The 14,858-nt window shown below is 38.9% G+C and overlaps 1 protein-coding gene across 2 annotated transcripts in view; it reads right to left on the bottom strand.

The window, feature by feature from the left end:
- LOC128703332 (sphingomyelin phosphodiesterase) overlaps positions 1-14,858 on the bottom strand; it is a 127,006-nt gene that overhangs the window by 72,193 nt on the left and 39,955 nt on the right. For both annotated transcript variants that reach the window (XM_053797959.2, XM_053797960.2), the window contains 4 exons: positions 12,254-12,416; positions 10,303-10,458; positions 9,509-9,744; positions 7,584-7,742 (listed from right to left, as the gene is read on the bottom strand). In XM_053797959.2, the coding sequence (XP_053653934.2) occupies positions 7,584-7,742; positions 9,509-9,744; positions 10,303-10,458; positions 12,254-12,416 (714 nt within the window). The remainder of the gene's footprint in view (positions 1-7,583; positions 7,743-9,508; positions 9,745-10,302; positions 10,459-12,253; positions 12,417-14,858) is intronic.

The following is a 14,858-nucleotide window of genomic DNA, read 5'->3' as shown; positions in this document are numbered from 1 at the left end:
TACCTACCACACCCTCTCTAAAAGTTTCTCCTACTTTAGCATTCAGGTCCCCTACCACAATTACTCTCTCACTTGGTTCAAAGGCTCCTATACATTCACTTAACATCTCCCAAAATCTCTCTCTCTCCTCTGCATTCCTCTCTTCTCCAGGTGCATACACGCTTATTATGACCCACTTTTCGCATCCAACCTTTACTTTAATCCACATAATTCTTGAATTTACACATTCATATTCTCTTTTCTCCTTCCATAACTGATCATTTAACATTACTGCTACCCCTTCCTTTGCTCTAACTCTCTCAGATACTCCAGATTTAATCCCATTTATTTCCCCCCCACTGAAACTCTCCTACCCCCTTCAGCTTTGTTTCGCTTAGGGCCAGGACATCCAACTTCTTTTCATTCATAACATCAGCAATCATCTGTTTCTTGTCATCCGCACTACATCCACGCACATTTAAGCATCCCAGTTTTATAAAGTTTTTCTTCTTCTCTTTTTTAGTAAGTGTCTACAGGAGAAGGGGTTACTAGCCCATTGCTCCCGGCATTTTAGTCGCCTCATACGACACGCATGGCTTACGGAGGAAAGATTCTTTTCCACTTCCCCATGGACAATAGAAGAAATAAAGAAGAACAAGAGCTATTTAGAAAAAGGAGAAAAACCTAGATGTATGTATATATATATATGCATGTGCGTGTCTGTGAAGTGTGACCAAAGTGTAAGTAGGAGTAGCAAGATATCCCTGTTATCTAGCGTGTTTATGAGACAGAAAAAGAAAAAGAAACCAGCAATCCTATATATTTATATATATATATATATATATATATATATATATATATATATATATATATATTATATATATATATATATATATCAGATCACTTTCTAGTTGTAGCTACACTGAGAGTAAAAGGTAGATGGGATACAAGGAGAATAGAAGCATCAGGGAAGAGAGAGGTGAAGGTTTATAAACTAAAAGAGGAGGCAGTTAGGGTAAGATATAAACAGCTATTGGAGGATAGATGGGCAAATGAGAGCATAGGCAATGGGGTCGAAGAGGTATGGGGTAGGATTAAAAATGTAGTGTTAGAGTGTTCAGCAGAAGTTTGTGGTTACAGGAAAGTGGGTGCAGGAGGGAAGAGGAGCGATTGGTGGAATGATGATGTAAAGAGAGTAGTAAGGGAGAAAAAGTTAGCATATGAGAAGTTTTTACAAAGTAGAAGTGATGCAAGGAGGGAAGAGTATATGGAGAAAAAGAGAGAGGTTAAGAGAGTGGTGAAGCAATGTAAAAAGAGAGCAAATGAGAGAGTGGGTGAGATGTTATCAACAAATTTTGTTGAAAATAAGAAAAAGTTTTGGAGTGAGATTAACAAGTTAAGAAAGCCTAGAGAACAAATGGATTTGTCAGTTAAAAATAGGAGAGGAGAGTTATTAAATGGAGAGTTAGAGGTATTGGGAAGATGGAGGGAATATTTTGAAGAATTGTTAAATGTTGATGAAGATAGGGAAGCTGTGATTTCGTGTATAGGGCAAGGAGGAATAACATCTTGTAGGAGTGAGGAAGAGCCAGTTGTGAGTGTGGGGGAAGTTCGTGAGGCAGTAGGCAAAATGAAAGGGGGTAAGGCAGCCGGGATTGATGGGATAAAGATAGAAATGTTAAAAGCAGGTGGGGATATAGTTTTGGAGTGGTTGGTGCAATTATTTAATAAATGTATGGAAGAGGGTAAGGTACCTAGGGATTGGCAGAGAGCATGCATAGTTCCTTTGTATAAAGGCAAAGGGGATAAAAGAGAGTGCAAAAATTATAGGGGGATAAGTCTGTTGAGTGTACCTGGTAAAGTGTATGGTAGAGTTATAATTGAAAGAATTAAGAGTAAGACGGAGAATAGGATAGCAGATGAACAAGGAGGCTTTAGGAAAGGTAGGGGGTGTGTGGACCAGGTGTTTACAGTGAACCATATAAGTGAACAGTATTTAGATAAGGCTAAAGAGGTCTTTGTGGCATTTATGGATTTGGAAAAGGCGTATGACAGGGTGGATAGGGGGGCAATGTGGCAGATGTTGCAAGTGTATGGTGTAGGAGGTAGGTTACTGAAAGCAGTGAAGAGTTTTTTACGAGGATAGTGAGGCTCAAGTTAGAGTATGTAGGAAAGAGGGAAATTTTTTCCCAGTAAAAGTAGGCCTTAGACAAGGATGTGTGATGTCACCGTGGTTGTTTAATATATTTATAGATGGGGTTGTAAGAGAAGTAAATGCGAGGGTCTTGGCAAGAGGCGTGGAGTTAAAAGATAAAGAATCACACACAAAGTGGGAGTTGTCACAGCTGCTCTTTGCTGATGACACTGTGCTCTTGGGAGATTCTGAAGAGAAGTTGCAGAGATTGGTGGATGAATTTGGTAGGGTGTGCAAAAGAAGAAAATTAAAGGTGAATACAGGAAAGAGTAAGGTTATGAGGATAACAAAAAGATTAGGTGATGAAAGATTGAATATCAGATTGGAGGGAGAGAGTATGGAGGAGGTGAACGTATTCAGATATTTGGGAGTGGACGTGTCAGCGGATGGGTCTATGAAAGATGAGGTGAATCATAGAATTGATGAGGGAAAAAGAGTGAGTGGTGCACTTAGGAGTCTGTGGAGACAAAGAACTTTGTCCTTGGAGGCAAAGAGGGGAATGTATGAGAGTATAGTTTTACCAACGCTCTTATATGGGTGTGAAGCGTGGGTGATGAATGTTGCAGCGAGGAGAAGGCTGGAGGCAGTGGAGATGTCATGTCTGAGGGCAATGTGTGGTGTGAATATAATGCAGAGAATTCGTAGTTTGGAAGTTAGGAGGAGGTGCGGGATTACCAAAACTGTTGTCCAGAGGGCTGAGGAAGGGTTGTTGAGGTGGTTCGGACATGTAGAGAGAATGGAGCGAAACAGAATGACTTCAAGAGTGTATCAGTCTGTAGTGGAAGGAAGGCGGGGTAGGGGTCGGCCTAGGAAAGGTTGGAGGGAGGGGGTAAAGGAGGTTTTGTGTGCGAGGGGCTTGGACTTCCAGGAGGCATGCATGAGCGTGTTTGATAGGAGTGAATGGAGACAAATGGTTTTTAATACTTGACGTGCTGTTGGAGTGTGAGCAAAGTAACATTTATGAAGGGATTCAGGGAAACCGGCAGGCCGGACTTGAGTCCTGGAGATGGGAAGTACAGTGCCTGCACTCTGAAGGAGGGGTGTTAATGTTGCAGTTTAAAAACTGTAGTGTAAAGCACCCTTCTGGCAAGACAGTGATGGAGTGAATGATGGTGAAAGTTTTTCTTTTTCGGGCCACCCTGCCTTGGTGGGAATCGGCCAGTGTGATAATAATAATAATAATATATATATATATATATATATATATGTATATATATGTATATGTATATATATATATATATATATATATATATATATATATATATGCAAAACAACCACTGTGAAAGAATAGAGAAATTCCAAGCGCTTTCGTGGCTACTCACATTATCAAGGAACAATGATAATGCGAGTAGTCAAGAAATGTGAGTAGTCACGAAAGCTCTTGGAATTTCTCTATTCTTTCACAGTGGTTGTTTTGCATATTCTGAAATCACCTGTTTACTGTGATCTTATTGCACACACACACACACACACACACACACACACACACACACACACACACACACACACACACACACACACACACACACACACACACACACAGAGGGGTGGATCGACTGCATTTTTTTGGACTGCAAAAAGGCCTTCGACACAGTTCCTCACAAGAGGTTACTGAAAAAGCTAGAAGATCAGGCACACATAACAGGAAAGGCACTGCAATGGATCAGAGAATACCTGACAGGGAGGCAACAACGAATCATGGTACGTGACGAGGTGTCAGAGTGGGCGCTTGTGACAAGCGGGGTTCCACAGGGGTCAGTCCTAGGACCTGTGCTGTTCTTGGTATATGTGAACGACATAACGGAAGGGATAGACTCAGAAGTGTCCTTGTTTGCAGATGATGTGAAGTTAATGAGAAGAATCAAATCGGATGAGGATCAGGCAGGACTACAAAGAGACCTGGACAGGCTACAAGCCTGGTCCAGAAACTGGCTCCTTGAGTTTAACCCTGCCAAATGCAAAGTCATGAAGATTGGGGAAGGGCAAAGAAGACCGCAGACACAATATAGTTTAGATGGCCAAAGACTGCAAACCTCACTCAAGGAAAAAGATCTGGGGGTGAGTATAACACCGAGCATATCTCCTGAGGCGCACATAAATCAGATAACTGCTGCAGCATACGGGCGCCTGGCAAACCTACGGATAGCGTTCCGATACCTCAATAAGGAGTCGTTCAAGACACTGTATACCATTTACGTCAGGCCCATGCTGGAGTATGCAGCACCAGTTTGGAATCCACACCTAGTCAAGCACGTCAAGAAATTAGAGAAAGTGCAAAGGTTTGCAACAAGACAAGTCCCAGAGCTACGGGGATTGTCGTACGAAGAAAGGTTGAGGGAAATCGGCCTGACGACACTGGAGGCCAGGAGGGTCAGGGGAGACATGATAACGACATATAAAATACTGCGCAGAATAGACACGGTGGACAAAGACAGGATGTTCCAGAGATGGGACACATACACAAGAGGTCACAATTGGAAGTTGAAGACTCAGATGAATCAAAGGGATGTTAGGAAGTATTTCTTCAGTCATAGAGTAGTCAAGTCGTGGAATAGTCTAGAAAGTGAAGTAGTGGAGGCGGGAACCATACATAGTTTTAAGGCGAGGTATGATAAAGCTCATGGAGCAGGGAGAGAGAGGACCTAGTAGCAATCAGTGAAGAGGCGGGGCCAGGAGCTATGACTCGACCCCTGCAACCACAAATAGGTGAGTACACACACACACACACACACACTATATATATATATATATATATATATATATATATATATATATATATATATATATATATATATATATATATATACATACATATATATATATATATATATATGCTGAACTCCCTTAAAATTTGGACTTTTCCCCAAAATTATTTACAGGCTGATAGATATATTTTTCATTGACAATGATGTAAATTGTTTGTTTTTTGGACCAAACCTAACTTAAAAATCTCACTGAACGTAACTTAAAGTAGCGTAATTTTTTATTGCTATTTTTTTCTATGCTTAACATAGATAAGCATAAATTTATTTAATACTACGTAAAATCAAAGAAGTATAGTATTCTGGTGTATTTTCAGATTATTTTCCGGTGACTTATGGCAAAAACAATTTTCAATCTGCTAGATATGTGAGGCCGTATATATTTTGGTCCCCGGTTCACTATTCAAAATCAGGTGATTTTAACAATGGAAAACGCTAATATTAGGCCTTTAGCATTTTTATGCTGCATCGGGAGATATACAATATTTGAAGAGTTTCAACAGGTATAATGACTCACGAAATCGTAATAACACAATTGCAAACAAATCAGGGAATTGGTGGGGCTTCAACACATGGAAAGTTAGTGTGAAAATTCAGATGACGATAGGTTAGTGCACTGACTTTCAAGTTTTAAAACTCACTTGCCATCGGTTCAAGACCCATCCCTACCATAATTAATTAAGCTGAGAGGGAAAGATTCTCTCATAATTAGTAATGTGTATCTGGCACATGACCCATCCCATAAATGAGTGAGGCTCAGCACCAGACACTCACACACTGGCTTTATTTGCTCCAATCATACTATGATATGTAAACACACAATGTAACCTTAACAAAGAAATTATTTTTTTTTATTTTCTACTCCCGTATCCCCTCAAGTTGTCACTATGGGTTGCTACTATTGCTACTGCTGCTGGTGTTTCGTTCGTCAGGAAGCATTACACTGTTGCGTACATGTGTAATTATCTTTCTACTGAAGACTGCCTATTAAAATGATATTATCAACTGTTCCTATGATATTTATTCAAGTAAAAATTCAATACAATTTTAATTTACTCACACAATCTCTCCTTCGAAACTAAAAATGTGACATGCTGAGGACAGACACTTCATATTACCATCACTTAAGAATCGACAAAGGTACGCATGTCTTCCGGTTCGGAATTTTCCATGTGTTTTGATAAAGCAGGCAAAATGTGCTATCCATTGGGTGACACAACCATGACATGTAGGGGAGATGAAGGTCTAATGCCACATATGACATACCTTCAAAATAATCAAGAAGCCAAGTTTCATGGAGCAATCCGGCAATTTTGTAATGCTGTGTGATTGATTCTATTAAATAGGGGGTCGAGTTTGTATAACCCTTGACTTGAGTTGTACAGACACTGCTTTCATGTTTTAAAACAGTGGATTCAATTATGTTTCTTTCAAAAACAGAACTGTTGGGTAAAATGACACTAGCTTCTGCCCAACTCAGTATGTGATAAGAACTGCCATCATTAAAAACTGCAGTCAATTCCTGAGCTATCCTAAATGAGTACTACTGATGAGATTTTGTTATGCCTCATTGGCCATTAGCTCTCCTGCAGTGCTCTTCTGTCCTCTTGTTCCTTAGACTACCTCCACTGTTACCACTACTAATATACTAATACTTTACCCTCTGCCTCTTTCTGCACTACCACTTCTACCTTCTTATAACCACCTTTATCACTATTGCACTACTACTACTATTCTCTTCATTTGTTTCAAGCCTGTGAAGAGGTATTCCTCTCACTTTATCTATTCTCTCATATCATTTATGTATTAAAGAAACAGCACCGGCCCTAGGACTGATCCTGGTAGAACTCCACCCATCACATTCACCCATTCTAAAACCTCGTAACAGACCATAACTCGTTGTTTCCATCCTGTTAGGATTTTCTTCATCCATTGTAGTCGTGTTCCTGTTATTCCTACTTGCTTTTTCAAGCTTTTGAACCAGTATCCTGTGTGGTACTGTGTCAAAGGCTTTCTTACAGTTCAAGAAAATGCAATCTATCCATCTCTCTCTCTCTCTCTCTCTCTCTCTCTGTCACCTTCACAAAGAGCTTCAGTAGGTTTGTGACATAGGATTTTCCATCCCTGAAGTTGTGTTGGTTGTCATGTTTAAAACCACTGATTTCTAGTTGCTACCCCACTCTTCTGCTGATAATCTTCTACATGACTTTGCATACATGTAAGTGACACTAGTGTGTAGTTTAATGCTACCTATCTGTCTCCTTTCTTAAAAATTGGAACTACATTTATTGTCTTCCACACCTCTGGCAACTTTGCTTATTTGTATAGGTATAATGAATATTGTTGCTAGTGGAACACACAATGCCTCTGCTTCCTCTCTCACGACCCAGAGAGATATTATCTGGTCCCCCCATCGAGGTATCAGACTCACATGATAAACATTAGTACAAAATTACAGCAAACTAATAGATTTAAGGATTTAAGAAGTAGGTAGAAGTAGGAAGTTCATGCCACTTTAAAGCCTCAATGTGATCTTCCGAGTTATCTGCTCTCTCTCTCTCTCTCTCTCTCTCTCTCTCTCTCTCTCTCTCTCTCTCCTGCTTAACTTGTTGAAGTTCAAGTTAGAATTTAATATTAAACTCTCTCACCTGTTAACTGGTGCTGATGCATGGTTGCCAAGAACGTTAATGACAGGTGTATCAGGGAAGTACTGCTTAAGGAGACTGTTAGTAACGTTTATTGCAGCCAGGTTACTTGCATGATCTTGTGCCCATACATCATGGGCTGGAAGATCTCCCGTCATATATCTAGAGGATATTTCTGTTATCAGTTGCAACAGCTATTATGCAAATAAAATATTTTGAATATTTCATAGGTTTATATATGTAACTGCAATATTTTCACAGAATTTAATCGACAATTAACGTATTTTAATTCTTAGAAAATAATGTTATTGTATCTGTACAGTAACTCAAGAGTACTTTATGAATTCGTAATACTGATCACAATCCCTTTATCCATTTCCAAACAACTTTAGATTTCATCTTGTTAGAAGATTCTCTGAGTGGATTGAAAAGACTACCTGAACCCTGTCACACATCCCAGAAACATCTCGCCAATATAAAAATGAAAACTGAAGGTGAGAACTCATGGCATATTATAACAGTCACGTTGATTAGGGAAATAATACTATTGTTGGCTCTGATAAGTTGTCATTTTTTGGTGACCGAGTGGGATTTAATATATGAAAATATAACCGACACACAGACATATTTAAACTCAGTGGCTACGATTCATCAAGGAGCCGGAAACATTCCTTAGAGATCCTGCAGTTGCTGCATACTTGTCGCTTGCTAATTTATGCTGCGAATCTCCCGTTCCACAACATCCCAAAAATTACGCAAAAATGTGACCCTGCAGCCGTGCAGTTTAGGTGAAATTGTGCCCATAGTAAATTAACTTCCCGGTTCTTTGATGACGTTAATGGAACCCAATGTCGTCTTCTGCTGCTATAGTTCATCCACCTCAAGGTTCGACATAATGTTTGTTCAGAGTTGATTTTCTGTATTCAACTGTTAGCTTGAACCAGTCCGTACATTCTGCTCTGTCCTCTCTCCTAATAAGGTGTTTTCATCAATAGAACTGCCCTCTCACTGGATTTTTAGTGGTTTCATACTATTGTCTGTGTGGCATGCAAAGAGTATGTTACAATTTATTGGGCGTATGTAACACTCCCATGTAGGCTGCCTCCCAACCAGCGGACCTGTAGCTAAGGTTTTAACGATCGATCGGGTACCCTTCATTAAATCAGTATGTTGGTTCATTGACCAATCACAGGCAATCCCACCAAAGCTGAAGCAACTTGGTTCACTTGCAGTAAGCATTGGCAGTCTTGCCTACCTGCTGGTTGAGTACGGTGCACTCTGGTTTCTGTTTTGCCATCTGCCACCATCATGTACATATTGTACTTACTCTACTGCTGAGTTTGTTCCAATCTCATTACGACCAGGTCTCACAGGCCATTACCTGTGTTCGTAATAGTCTGTAAACTCACAAAAATCCCAGGAGAACAGAAGTTTCTGAGATACTCAAAACACCCCGTCTGGCACCAACAATCATTCCACGTTCAAAGTCACTTAACTCACTTCTTCCCCATTCTCATGTTCAGACTGAAGAACAGCTGGATCACTAGACCAAACCTGCGTTCTTTCAGCCTAACATTGAGGTACTGCCACGTAAATGATTGATTAGATATTTCCATTAATGAGTAGATGTACACAAGTGTTCCTAATAAAGTAACCACCGAGTGCATGTGTATGCTAGTCTTGTCATAGAGTGGAGCGTTGATTTCAGAATTCTTATCGGTTTACTACTATAATATAGGAGAAGTTAAAATATTCACCGGCAAACCCAACCCCCGTTCATGGAAGGAGAGATCCAGGAATGAATAAATTATCAAATATAAATATATAAAGGAATTGAAATAGGACAATTATTATGCATTAAGTAATTCAATAACGGTATATGAATATAGTGCAGATATACAAACACGTTTAAACTGAAAATTACTAACACAAGATCAGGGTTAGTGAGAGCAGCTTGAGCTATTAATTCCTCAAGTGTATTTAGTGGAATATCACAGTTGGCCAATGATCCCCAGTGACCTGCTCCAGCCTCCCCAGGGCCGGGTTCACCAAACTCATGACGGCAACACAGTGGATGATCACATCTCATGGCACTTCCTTCATCATACAGAAGGTCAACGTGAGTGTCTGTTAAATGCAGGATCCGCACCACATTGGGTGTGTTCTGTAAAGGAGTACCGGTAGGCATGTAAACAAAGCAAACAAGGTCAGGGTAGTAAACGCTGAGAAGTAAGCCGAAACAAGTAGCAGCTTTAAATGATTGACTTCAAGTTTGTAAATATTAGTATGAAATATTGCTAAATATTTAAACTTAAATTCCTCAGTTAGATAACCAAACTTGAGCTGCTGAAGTGATATACAGCAAACGAATTGCAAGACTTGTGTTTGTATGTGAGTGCTGTTTGAATATTTAATTTTATATAAAGCATTATAGCAACCTCAGATAGTTCTGTCTGTTGGAAAAACAAACAGGTGGAGTGATTCCATGAATGGCGGAGACAATTTTTTTTACAGAAGTCAGTAGATATATAGTCATTGGAATGAATTAGAAGACATATCTAGACCAAGGAACGACGTTTTCCTGGCAGCAAAATTTATCAAGCCAATACGTACATGTCTGAGTGAAAAAAAAAGTCCAGTTAAAGCTTCTGATACACGTCATGCCTTCATGCCGGTATCAAAATACAATATTTTATACATTAGGTGATCCTGTAATACTAACCTGGTCTGGTTCAGGGTGGTATGGCTCAGGTTTGCCTCCAGGAATCTCTATGGTCCATGGTACCAGCTCTGTATTTTGGCAGTGGCCACCTAGCAACCAGCCACAGATGGTATCATACTTGTAGTCAGTGTTGTTGAGCACATAAAGCACTTCTGCCTTTTTGTGGAGAGAAATATTATAATATTGCTAATAACGACCATGAAATGTATTATATTTCTGGTAGTGATATGTAATAATAAGCATAGCACATTGCGAGTGGTGTCCTGGGATACTTATATTAGTGTACGGTATAACAGACATATTAGTTTCAGAGACACAGCAAAATATCTTCCAGAAACATAACCGTCAGTCCTGCTCCTTCATCAAACCACAACAACTATGAGCCAGGTTGACCATAGCAAACTTTAACGTTTCGTCTTTATGGGTTAATAATGAAACGTATTGAGTAAGTAATTCTTTTTCGTAATTAATATACAATTAACAGTAAGCTTTATCTTATATTCAAGTGCCTACAAGTTCTGTATATATTAATATACTCTAAAGAATGTGTGAGAAAGTTGGAGTTTTAAGGATCATATGATTTATGATGTTATTGTACTTCTGGAAAGGCAACCTTAATGGAACGATGATGAATGTGTTTCCTTCTACGTCTTACACGACCTTGATGTGAAACAGACGATGTTGCAAAAAAAAAAAAAAAAAAAGTTTCTTTTAATTCATGACCAAAAGCTCCACCAGCGGGTCATCATCTGACTAAGACTCGCGTCAGGAAACACTTGTACTGTTTCCTGACGAACCATACCTAACCTACCCTTCTGTCCCATTTGCCTTTATCCAAAAGAACTATGTACGCTGTCTGCCAGTGCCTAGGTACCTTGCCCTCTTTCATAAATTTACTAAATAAAAGCACCAACCATCCCAAAATTATATTCAACCTGCTTTTAACATTTCTGTCTTGATCATATCAATCCCGGCTACTTTACCCACTTCCATTCTACCTACAGCCTCATGCGCTTCTCTGGCCTGTGCACTAAATACAGCTTCCATATCTTCTTCAACACTTTATATTTCCTCAAAACATTATCTCCATCTTCCTGATACCTTCAATTCTCCATCTAATAAATCTCTTTTTTTTTTTAACTCTCAAGTCTATTCGTTCTCTAGGATTTCTCTACTTAACCTCATTCCAAAACTTTCTTATTGTCAGCAAAATTTATTGACTCTATCTTACCCACTCTCTCATTTGCTCTCCTTTTGCATTCCATCTGCACTCTCTTAACCTCTCTATCTCTTTCCTTAAACTCTCCTCCTTATATCACTTCTATTTCGTAAAAACTACTTACATGCTAATTTTTTCCCTCTTACTTATCTCTGTACCTCGTCATTCCACCAGTCGCTTCTCTTCCCTCCTGCACCCACCCTCCAATATACATAAACTTCTGCTGAAGACTCTATCTCTGCATTTTTAAATCTACTCTATACCCCTTTAACCTCACTGCACATCACTAGCCCATCTATCTACCAACTGCTGCATATATCTTACTCTAATTGCCTCCTATTCACACAAATAAATAACCCACTTTGGGATCAATTAAACTATTTAGCTACAATATGTACATGTAAAAAATTACCATTTTTGTGCTATTGTGAACTTTACAAACAACTCCTTTTCAACTTGAATAATAATGCAACAAGTCTGGGACGTCTTGTATATATGAAGTATACCGTTTAATCTGTTGATTGTATTCCTTTTTTTCATCAATATAAATTCAAAATTTTCTGAGTTAGAGCAAACATTTTAATTAACTTTTTGGAAAAAAATAAACTGCATTAATTTTATCCAAATGAGACATTCACACCAACACTGATGTGAATATCACCTCATCATCGATTGTGATGAATATCATCTTTATATCAGCTGAGATGTGAAAAAGTCATAGGTTAAACTTACTCCGCAAAGTTTTACCATGCCAGAGCAAACATCACTTGGAAAGAGGTTAAAGTTGATACATTCCGTTATAGCAATATTTTCTAACTCTTCCACTGTAGCCCCAGCAGCCATCATTGTGTCCAGAGCGGCAGCAGCTGTTTTACATTCTATACAAGTCATATCTCTGTATGAAGAAAAGAGGATAAAATTACCATATATTATATTACAATGTGACTATCAAGATATCTTGAAAGTTTTGATATGTTACTTTCCATGCATATCTCCATGAAAATAAACGAACATCACCTAATGCAAATGTAATAAAAGGAGAACTATTAAAACTGATTCAAATACGTTTTGATTTCATGGCTTTATATTATCAAATGGTTAGTCGGTACGACTCACATTACATAAAGTGTGATTCAATAAAAAAAGGTCCATTGTTATGAATAGCTTCTAACAGGATTTATCTAGGGTAGTCCTTACTAAAGTTGAGAATGTAATCGCTTCATCGGTACTAGTGTGTATGTTCAAGCTGAGAATGTTTAATCGGTACTAGTGTGTATGTTCAAGCTGAGAATGTTTAATCGGTACTAGTGTGTATGTTCAAGCTGAGAATGTTTAATCGGTACTAGTGTGTATGTTCAAGCTGAGAATGTTTAATCGGTACTAGTGTGTATGTTCAAGCTGAGAATGTTTAATTGGTACTAGTGTGTATGTTCAAGCTGAGAATGTTTAATCGGTACTAGTGTGTATGTTCAAGCTGAGAATGTTTAATCGGTACTAGTGTGTATGTTCAAGCTGAGAATGTTTAATTGGTACTAGTGTGTATGTTCGAATATTGTGGAATCTATACTTCTACAACTTCACCTCAAATCCTATTTATATTTAAATGATTGAACTCAGTCATTTCAATTACATTTAGTTTTATCAAACCTGGGGAAAGCGATAGAAAATTACACTTTCTTCTTTGATAACACAAATGAAAATATCTTTAAATAGATTCATGTTATATCTTAAGTTAGTTTAAGTATAAACGGAAGAGAGACAGCTCAGTGATGAAGTTGATGTCTAAGGGATAAACTCTGGCTGGAACGACTATAAGGAATCGTTTAGTGAATCTTGCAAGTAATACATCCAAGAAACTTGAAATACTCCAACACATTATGTATCGTTTCGACTGCAGAAAACGATAAACAGTATACGAAACACATGTTAGTTGCTTGAGTATACATCACTATCTGTATTTACTATCCTGTCTTCCGTATCAAAACAATGGGGAAAATATTTTTTTTGTTTTGTTTCTCGTCCGATTTCGTTCATTTATTTGAATAAGCCTAAAATGTCTCATTTTAATACGAAAGTTTCCTAACGCTTTACCAAAAACTAATAGTTCAGAGATTATTTTCCAGTCGTCTCTGCTCGTCTTTGCAGTGGTCGGGCATGCACCAAAAAAATTGCACTCTATTAAACCGCTTTTAGGTATATGGCCATCCTCTTACCATTGTTGCCGTTCTCGGGAGACTACGCTCTCCCGGCTCCGCATTGGTCATACGCGTTTAACCATGGGTATCTCATGGAATGACGCCCTATTCCTCTCTGTGAGGCTCGTCGATTCCCTATTTCGGTTTTTCATGTGTCAATTGCCCGGTTTACCAGCGAGTTAACAGGATTTACCTCCAACGATGTTGCCGTCTTACCAGTCTCACCTTATCTTCCCTTCTTGCAGACGGTCCTGCCTTTGACTTACAATCACTTTTTGACTTTTCGTCAGTAACTGCTTTACTGTACGAACTTTGACACACAGCCCTTAGCGTCCCTTCCAACCATTTTACCCCCTCACCTCTGATCCCCTCTCTACCTAGCTGTTTATAGCCTCAGCACTCTTTTCTGCCCCACAGTGCTGTATGACCCTTGTCGGTTTAGCGCTTTCTTTGATTATAATAATAAACGAATAAAAAAATATGTACTGAAAAGGCAAAGGGGACAAAAGAGAGTGCAAAAATTATAGGGGGATAAGTCTGTTGAGTATACGTTGTAAAGTGTATGGTAGAGTTGTTATTGAAAGAATTAAGAGCAAGACGGAGAATAGGATAGCAGATGAACAAGGAGGCTTTAGGAAAGGTAGGGCGTGTGTGGACCAGGTGTTTACAGTGAAACAAGTAAGTGAACAGTATTTAGATCAGGCTAAAGAGGTTTTTGTGGCATTTATGGATTTGGAAAAGGCGTATGACAGGGTGGATAGGGGGGCAATGTGGCAGATGTTGCAGATGTATGGTATAGGAGGTAGGTTACTGTAAGCAGTGAAGAGTTTTTACGAGGATAGTGAGGCTCAAGTTAGAGTACATAGGAAAGAGGGAGATTATTTCCCGGTAAAAGTAGGCCTTAGACAAGGATGTGTGATGTCACCGTGGTTGTACAATATATTTATAGATCGGGTTGTAAGAGAAGTAAATGCGAGGGTCTTGGCAAGTGGTGTGGAGTTAAAAGATAAAGAATCACACATAAAGTGGGAGTTGTCGCAGTTGCTCTTTGCTGATGACACTGTGCTCTTGGGTGATTCTGAAGAGAAGTTGCAGAGGGTAGTGGATGAATTTGGTAGGGTGTGTAAAAGAAGAAAATTGAA

This window comes from Cherax quadricarinatus, chromosome 15 (genome assembly GCF_038502225.1).
Source record: "Cherax quadricarinatus isolate ZL_2023a chromosome 15, ASM3850222v1, whole genome shotgun sequence".
Taxonomy (NCBI): domain Eukaryota; kingdom Metazoa; phylum Arthropoda; class Malacostraca; order Decapoda; family Parastacidae; genus Cherax; species Cherax quadricarinatus.
The sequence above is the reverse complement of the archived record's forward strand: the minus strand, read 5'-3'. Positions and strand labels throughout refer to the sequence as shown.